This window comes from Vigna radiata, unplaced genomic scaffold (genome assembly GCF_000741045.1).
Source record: "Vigna radiata var. radiata cultivar VC1973A unplaced genomic scaffold, Vradiata_ver6 scaffold_153, whole genome shotgun sequence".
Taxonomy (NCBI): domain Eukaryota; kingdom Viridiplantae; phylum Streptophyta; class Magnoliopsida; order Fabales; family Fabaceae; genus Vigna; species Vigna radiata.
In genome coordinates, this window is record NW_014542917.1 from 753366 (window position 1) to 762637 (window position 9272).

The 9272-nt window shown below is 32.1% G+C and overlaps 2 protein-coding genes across 2 annotated transcripts in view; both read right to left on the reverse strand.

The window, feature by feature from the left end:
* The window catches only part of LOC106752587 (transcription initiation factor TFIID subunit 15b), a 2668-nt gene extending 2279 nt beyond the window's left edge, over positions 1-389 (reverse strand). Inside the window, exons 1-2 of the mRNA XM_014634301.2 lie at positions 218-389; positions 47-137 (exon numbers count right to left, since the gene is read on the reverse strand). Of these exons, the coding sequence (XP_014489787.1) occupies positions 47-137; positions 218-383 (257 nt within the window). The 5' untranslated portion in view covers positions 384-389. The remainder of the gene's footprint in view (positions 1-46; positions 138-217) is intronic.
* A 3575-nt stretch (positions 390-3964) lies between these two features.
* On the reverse strand, positions 3965-6293 carry LOC106752627 (cinnamoyl-CoA reductase 1). Its single transcript, XM_014634339.2, has 6 exons — positions 6132-6293; positions 5878-6050; positions 5616-5801; positions 5372-5534; positions 4540-4726; positions 3965-4243 (listed from the first exon to the last, which is right to left on the reverse strand). Exons 1-6 carry the CDS (start codon positions 6238-6240, stop codon positions 4099-4101), a joined length of 963 nt encoding a protein of 320 aa, XP_014489825.1. The 5' UTR covers positions 6241-6293; the 3' UTR covers positions 3965-4098.
* Positions 6294-9272: the final 2979 nt, after the last annotated feature.

The window sequence follows — 9272 nt, forward strand, 5'->3', positions numbered from 1 at the left end:
GGGGCGCAGAAATAAGAAAAGTAAATCGAAGGGTAAAATCTCAAACCTTGAGTTAGGGCAACGCCAGTCACCGTCTCTACCACTTCCGCCGCCGCGGCCACCACCTCTACCACCACGATCCCCGCCTTGATACCCACCTGTTGCGATTAACACATAATTAAGACATTTTACGATTAAAAAAAGATAAGGAAGCGAAAATAGAGAGAATATTCGAAACCTCGTCCGCCGAATCCTCCACCTCCCCGACCACCATAACCACCGCCGTCGTTACGCCCATATCCGCCACCATCTTGGTCGTAATTCCCAGACATGATTGGAATCCGATAAGGAATTGTAGAGACGGTAAAGAGAGGAAGAGAAGTTGTACAAGTACAACGTAGCATACAGGGACTGTTACTCTGTAAGTGTTCTTATAAATACTAGAAACACTTTTCTTCTTATCATAGAAAAAATAAAATATTATAATAATCATTAAAATTAAAAAATATTACTAAATTAAAAATAATTTGCATAAAAATTAATTATAAAAATAATTTATTATAAGTAATCGACTCAATTTTTATTGTGTGTAGTTATTTTAATTTAAAAAGAGACTAACCTTAAAGTAAAATTATAAAAAAAAATTATAATTCCATGTTAAAGGAAAATTCCTTCATTAATCTTATGACTAATAAAAATAAGAACTTAATTTAAACGTGATAATACTTTTTTAAAATAGTTCTTTTGAAGTTAAGCTTGCTTTATTTATTTAATTTAAATTTATGAAATAATATTTTTAAAATTCCTTATTTATACTAATTTTGTAATATTTAAATTTTCTAAACTAGATTTTTGTTAATGCTTAAGGTGATAAATATGAAGAGATAAAAATAAAAATAAAGTAATTTAAGTATAAAGATTTATAAATAATTAAGAGTGACAGTGCTCTTAAACAATATGTTTAATTGTTTTATTATTAAAAGTAAAATTTTTAAATAATTTTTTTTATTGATGGAGTTTAATTTTATAAGAATTATTTTTTAACTTTTTTTTATGTTTTTTTCTAACTTATTTTGTCTCTTAAATGTTTGATAACTAGAAACTATTAACTGATTTGTAGTGGAAGGATTTACATTTCAGAAGGATCAGCAGAGTAATGGAAGGATTTACATTTCAGAAGGATCAGCAGAGTAAGTTTAAATTTTGCTTTATCTTTAAGTTAGTTTAATATATTGAGACACGTGTAGTTCTAGATTCATGCATGTGATTCAAAATAACTCAAAGAGAATATCTATTTAGTTGTGATTGTAATGATATCTTTAGATTTTTGTGTAGTGAAAACTAGAGATCTGGCTCACCACGTAATCAACCACCACCATGTGAGATCGAGAGGAAGCATTTACTATGTAATGCAACTGAAAGCGAGATTAAGAGAAAAGTTTCCACAAGGACAAGGTAACCCATGGTGACCTTGATTGAGATTTTTGGTGGCCTTGATTGAGATTTTTGGTTGTCTTAATTTTACAGATCATGTGCTTTTATTTTTTTTTTTTTTTTGTGTATGGGGGTGAGAATATAATGGAGAAAACAAAGGTTGATGATGATTATGAAGAAACGAAGAAGATGGGTGAGTTAGTGAAAGGATAAAGAAGAAAACAGTGACAAAGAAGATGGGTGAGCTGATGAAGGGATGAAGAAACGACGAGCCAACCCGCCAACCTGTTTAGCGGTGAGACGAGTTCAATCTTCCAACCTATTTTCTAATGTTGGTCTAGCCCAACCTAATAACTATTGATTTTATGTGTTTTTATGTGTATATTTTCATGAACAAATAAATTCCTTTATGACTTTTACCTTATTTTGTCTCTAAGTTTAGTGATTTTTATGTTTTCTCATGTTTTAGTTAGTATATGTTTGTTTTATCTCTAATCTCTCGTTTGAGTTTAGACAAATACTCACTTCAATGACTCTAGAATTGCACCCAAGACTGCAAACATGAAGAAAAGACTCACTTGTAGGGTTATATTGTCATGGACCGCAATTAGACAATCAAATAATCACTATTGGGCATCACGCTGACTCGTTGGGTGAAAATGGTGGCCCAAACTTATAGTATTGGAGTCCTTGGACAAAAATTTAGCTTGCCCAACAAGTTACAAGTCAGAGAACATCAACTTTTAAGACTTGCTGGGCGAAAGTTTTCAAGATTCATCATTCTTACACAAATATAGAATCACCTAAGTGCTTGGGAGTGGCTATTTAGAGTGTTGGGAAACTCTCTCTCTCCTTCTTGGGTCTCCTCCTTCATTCATGGTCGTTTTTCCCCTTTTGGGATTGAAGAGGAAGACAGGTTGTAAGATTGGAGGTGGAAATGCAAAGGGAAGGAACAATTAGAGTATGGAGTAATTGCCAAGAACCTTGGGAGAGAGCTTGGATATTCTCTTTGGTTTTCATTTCTTCCCTATCTTTTTAATTTGTAGAACCCTAAGTTTTCCACCATGGAAGATTATTCTTATTTGTTGATATTAGTTGTAAAACATGAAACTCTTGTATAATTTTATGTTAATAATGATGTGTTTTTCTAATTCTTGTTAGTATTCAATTTTCATGGTTAATGCTTGATGTGAATTGTTCCAATGTTTGATTTGTGATTCTTAAGGTATTTAGAAATATCTTTAGAATCTAGACGAAATTGAATACTAATGGAGGTTTGTATTTAGGAATAGAACTTAATTCATTAGTAATCTTAGACTCTTGAACTTAATGCATGGTTATTTTTTGAGGATTAAAGAGATTATACATAATCTTAAAGTCACTAGAGATAAAATTTGAATATTTTGGTAAGTTGATTTTGACTTGAATATAGAATTGAGATGTTATTGTATGCATAAGAATGAAGTAGATGAAATCTAATCTTGACAATTGTAAATAATATAGGTTAGATATCTTTGCACACCAACTCTTTAATGAAAATACTTTCTTGTATTTTTGTGAATTTTATAGTTTAATTGAATTATTGAGTACAAGAGAATTATAAAACATTACACAGGTCCCTCGAGAGGTAACGATATTTATCATTTGTTAACATGTGCACTTACAATCAGTTTTACAAATAACAATTCTTTGACCCAACCCAATTTTAACGGATAAAAATGAGATTGATTAATCTGTTTATCAAATTACAATGATTTAGTTAGTAATCTAAATCTACTTACTCTAAGTAACAAAATTAAAAATTGTATAAAGGTTACGTTTAATAATATTTTTTAATTATATTCTATTTTTTATTAACCGAAACTTTCTGCAATTTTGTTGCCAATATTTGATTAATAACACTTTTAATACAAATAATATTTTTAGGACACTTTTAAATAATATTTTCAAAGACTTTTTTTTTATAATTTTTGAATGATTAGAATGTTTACCATATTTTTTTATTTCTTACATATTTAATGAATTTATTAGGTTTTCTACGGCTGCAATTGTTACCCAATCATAGATTATGTTATATTTTTATTACAGAATTTTATTTTAATATTAGAGTGAATTAGTTGAGTTATGTATACTTATGATTCTCTTTTTTCACGTATATACACAACTTTTTTTCTAATTTTACCATTAAATAACTTATTTTAAATTAAAATAATTATGTTTTTATCTTTTAAATAATAGTTCATTTAAATTTAATAATTTTTTAAATTAAAATAAATATTTAACTTTTTTTATCGTTTAAAATGATCATTTATTTTAATTTAATTGATTTTTATTAAATTAAATTAACTATCTACAATAAAAAGAACACATTATAATAGATATGTTTCCACTAGTGTGTCTATGTACTTAAAGACATAATTTTCTTCTAAATCCTCTTACCGGCAGAAAGTTTAACGTAATTGTTTTTTTGTTTTCCATGTTTTCTATCCATTTCTTTGTACACAATACAATACGTTTACGCATTTCCATCTTCATTTTCTAAATCACGTCATGCCACTAATATGCAAATTATTAATGGAAAAGAGTCAGATTGAACATACTTATTGAACCAGACAATTTGCAGAGGCCTTGAGGTAACATATTATGCAGAAACATGGACCATAAGGACTCATATTACAAAAGCACTTATGAAATGAACCCTTTTATCTTCAAGTCCTCTACAGCATCCTTTATAATCTTCTCCATAGGAATGAATTGCAAACCCAAATCCATAAGTTTCTTTGATCCATCCTTCACTCTCAATACTCCTGGTTGGGTATCTCGTGCCATCCTTTAAAGGAAAATGACAAAGTACATCATGTTCAAGTAAGTTATGTATTAAATTATCACTATAAGAACTATATTCACCTTCTATTTTGATTATGAAGACAATATACAAACACGTTTATAAGAACGAATAGCAAAGTGCACACTAACTACAACATGAACCAAATTGTGTTCAAACAAGAGTAAGTTTCTTCAATAACTCATTCAAGAATCAAGCAATATATCTAATTCCTGAATTACCGAGCAAAAGATGATTGCATTATATTCACCATACATCTATCAAGTGTGTGGCTTACTTACTTAGGCACATTGTACTCCGGATAAAGTTCAGCAACTTTGGCCACAAAATCACCATAGTGAGAGATAGCTTCAACACACACATGCCTACCAACTGCAGATTTATTCTCATACACCAAAATATGTGCCAATGCTACATCCTTAAAGTGGACCGATCCCATAAAAAAGTGTTCATATGTATCATCACAACCTGCAACACAACACAAAATATCACAAATTCTCAGCAAACTCGTAAAAATTATAAATGGGGTAGTTTGATATTGGCATTCGGGTCAACAATGACTAACACTTTGTAGACTGCAAAATCTAATGAAAGGAGCACTACTGCATAATCAAACAAGTCTAATACTTTTAATGAAGGTATCAACTTCTAAATGTCCTACACAGCTATGCTATCAACTACGAAGTAGCAGGTCTTGTAAAATGAGTCTAATAACTTGGTAACACCAACAGTAGCTCTATTCACATGATACCAGTTAAAAAGTTATACGTTATCTATCACAGTATCCCAAACAAGGTGTTAAATAGTGCTAGCACATAATCAAGATTTTTGGGTATCCACGGCTCTGCAACTGTGGCCGCATTTATTTGCCATTTTAAAACCTTGTCCCCTTTTAAAAAATTCCTTTATCCTTCTAAGTATTCTCAAACCCCTTTTCACACAGTTCAATACCATGCAATCTACTTTTCTCTTGTGGCTCAAAGATACTTTGGTAACATTGCCACTGAATTTTAGCACTTCTCCGGTTCACATTCTCAATATCCAAGGACACTCCTACAGCAAAATTAGAAAGAAATATCTGCAAAACCCAACTGATTAACCAGCAGTCTCTACCTTGAAGTAGGCGCACAAACATGATCATGCTTGCATTAAGCCTCGGTGCAATAACAGGACCCACCACATTGCCAGGATTCACTACAACAACATCTAACCCAGTCTCCTTTGCAAAATCCCAAGCTGCCTTCTCGGCCAAAGTCTTTGACAATGGATACCACAACTGTTACACACACAAACACTTCACACACAGACACATAACATAAAGAAACAGAAAATGACAAAAATGAAAACCCTTTCTAACCCCCTTTTGCTTGCAAAATTCGACATCAGTCCAGCAGTTCTCCCTCTTCGGAACGTCACCGGGCCAATTAGGGCTCGGAACAATCGCGGAGGTGGAGGACGTGACCACCACGCGACGTACCCCTGCTTCCTTCGCTGCCGTTAGCACGTTCAAGGTGCCCTTTATCGCCGGGTCCAGAAGCTCCTTCTGCATTAAGACACAAAAGGGGTCATGCAAAAACCGAAAAGATTGAAAATTTTCGAGGAGTTCGAAGGAACAAGACCTGAGGGTCCTGGACTTGTTCAACAGTGCAAGGAGATGCGACGTGGAACACGCCGGCGCAGCCGCACACTGCGGCGAGGACGGAATCGTAGTGGAGGAGCTCCATCTGGAAGAGGCGGAGGCGCGCCGGCGCTCCATCCAAGGCTTCTAGATGCTTCGTCTCGGCCTCATCGTCTGTTAGAAAAGTTGTCTCAACACTGTGTAAGTATTGTGATGAAATGAATGGATAAATGAGAGAGTAAGGAATGTATTAACTGAGATTTTGGACGGTGGCGTGGACAGTGTAGCCGCGGTTCAGAAGAAGGTGGACGAGCCATGAACCGATGGCGCCGCTGCCGCCGGTGACACACACCACCTTCTCCATTCTGCAACTGTATTTTATGATAATTATCCACCTCCCTCCAGTTTTATACTGTAATAATTATCATTTTAAGCCATGTATATCATAGTGAATCTTTACACTTACAAAAAAAATCTCATTAAATTTTATTATTATTATAATATTATATATATTGTCTGAAATTTATTTTCTCTGTCATATCATATGAGCATTATCCACAAATGTTAATCTAATAGGTTAAAATTAGACTATATTTCTAGCTGCCAATATGAAAATTTTATGTTAGAGATCTACAAGTATATCTACAATATCTTCATCTTTTAAATAGTTTTAAGGATAATTACAAAATTAAATAGATTTTTTTCAGTGAAAGAGTACAATTTACTTTTAAATCGATTTCTAAAACATCAACCCCCTGTTTAGTTGAAGTATCATTGAGGAGAGAAACTTTAACTTCTTTTTTTTTTTTTGAAAAAAAAAAACATACTTTAAGACATAATTTCTATTATTATTTTTCGATACAAAATAAATTGTTGTTTTAAAACATGACTTTTTGCTGTTAGAAATCGAGTTTTTAAAACACAATTATATTTTTAAATACTTCATATTTTTGGTTATTTATTAAATTTATCAATATTTATAAAAAAAAAATCCTCTTTATACAGTTTTTATCAGACAATTTTGGTGGTTTTATTTTTGTATCATTTAATTTATGTGTTAAACAGTGTTAGTTAAGATATTTTTTACCCAAAAAAGAAACTAAAACATATGAAATAAAATATGTAGAAAAAGTTCATGTTTAGTATCTATAAATCAATACCTAAAAGATATATTTCAGTTGTAAAAAATCAATTATTATATTCCATTATATATCTGATGTGTCTTAAAAGAGTATTAAGGATCTTTAAGAAAGACTAACAGGAGAGGAGAATAAGAAAGACTAATATAATTTTTAGAACTATTAAGGATCTTTAAAAGAGTATAAAAACAAACCCAGAATATTTTTAGAAGAAGAAAAGAGGATGAAACTAACAGGAGAGGGAAATAAGAAAGACTAATATAATTTTTTTTGTGTTTTGGAAAGGAAAAATAGAGCTAGAAAAGAATAAAAAAAAATAAAAGAAAATAAAAGCAAACAAAATAACGTTGGAGCTCTTAAAAATTTTGACCGTTGCTTATTAAAATCTTTTTAAACGTTGCAATTAAAATATTTTTTATTGTTGTCAACATCAACGTTCTAAACATTTGCAATATCACTATATACTATAACAATCCCCTACATATTGCAAAAGAAAGTTGAAAGAAAAAGTCTTTAACTCAAATAGTTCAAACATTAAAAGACAAGAATTTTTTTTTTATTATGAATCTCATAGGATGTAATGCATCATAGCTGATATAGCAAACTATATGAACCGGTCTTAGATTGAGATACTTAACACACAGTGTAGTTGGTATAGCAAACTATATGAACCAAAAACACTTGACGTGTGTTAGAGGTTTATCAATCACAATACACCCCCACAATCCTTGTTGTTATCGTTGTGTTACGCTTACTAGGTCATGCGCGTGCCCAATATTCATGAGTGCTTTAGAGATCATGCTAAGATCTCATGCAAGCGGCCCCACTCGACACTCATATAAGTGATTTCATCAAGTGTATGCTGCAAATCATACACCACCCACAAGGGATATGAAAATCATTGAAAACTTTGTTAAAACTAAAATTCTTTCACCACATAGAATTTTAATGACAAAGTTTAGCCTCTCAATAATGCAGTCTCTAGCACTTTAACACACACCATAGGAAGGGACATAATTGATTAAAATCAATTTAATGCTATTAGAACTAACAAGTGACTTGTTTTTACCCATATGAACCTTATTCATGTGATCTCCAATCACAAAGGTTGGGTTACCATCACTTGTTTGTTTGCAAGTGCCTTAAGTCTCATTCCCCTCGATGTTTCTAGTATCATTTGTATTCTTAGGGGTTTAGTCAGAGGATCTGCTAGATTCCGTTCTAACTTAACATAATCAATGGAAATAGTTCCACTCTTTAGCAGATGCTTCACCAAATTGTGTCTCAATTGTATATGTCTATTCTTTCCATTGTAATTCTTGTTTTTAGCTATAGCTATTGCCGATTGGCAATCACAATGTATTGATATAGATGGGGTTGGTTTCATTCCTAGTAGAATGTTCGCTAAGAAGTTTTTCAACCACTCAGGATCTTTACCAGTCATCTCAAGAGTAACAAACTCAAATTCCATTGTTGATCTTGCAATAATTGTTTGCCTGACTGATCTTCATGTAATCGCACCACCCCCGAGTGTGAATACATAACCACTAGTAGATTTTGTCTCATCTAAATCAGAGATCCAGTTAGCATCACTGTACCCTTCTAGTACAACGGGAAATCCACTATATTCAATGGTATAATCCATTGAACCTCTTAAGTACCTCATAAGCCTAGCAAGTGTATCCTAATGCTTTTGATTTGGACATTGAGTGTACCTACTCAGTCTACCTACTGCATAAGCAATATTAGGTCTAGAAAAGCTCATGAAGTGCAGTAAGCTCCCAATTATCTTGGCATATTGAGGCTGAGATAATGATTCTCCTCTATTTTTCATTAATTTAGAATTAACATCATAAGGGGTACTCACTAGTTTTAAGTCATAAAACCCAAACTTCTTAAGAAGTTTCTCAATGTATTGTTCTTGAGATAGTAATATACTATCTGCCTTCCTTATGATTATAATACCTAAAATCACATTGGCTTCACCCATGTCTTTCATTTCAAATTTTGATCCTAGAAACAATTTAGTTCTAGCGACAATCTCGTTGCATGTACCAAATATTAACATGTCATCCACATACAAACATATAATGACACAATTATCATTTTCAGATTTAGAGTACACATATTTATCAGCATCATCACAAAGCAACACATCACAAGTTTTTCATGCCATTATTTTGGTGCTTGTTTTAGCCCATACAAGGATTTTAAGAGTTTGCATACTTTCTCTTCTTGACCAGGTACAACATACCCT

Coding starts and splice junctions, on each gene's coding strand:
- LOC106752627 (XM_014634339.2), bottom strand. CDS start 6,240: ATGGAGAAGGTGGTGTGTGTCACCGGCGGCAGCGGCGCCATCGGTTCA. Junction 5,802..5,877: donor AACAAGTCCAGGACCCTCAG/GTCTTGTTCCTT, acceptor GTCTTAATGCAG/AAGGAGCTTCTGGACCCGGC. Junction 5,535..5,615: donor AATTTTGCAAGCAAAAGGGG/GTTAGAAAGGGT, acceptor TGTGTGTAACAG/TTGTGGTATCCATTGTCAAA.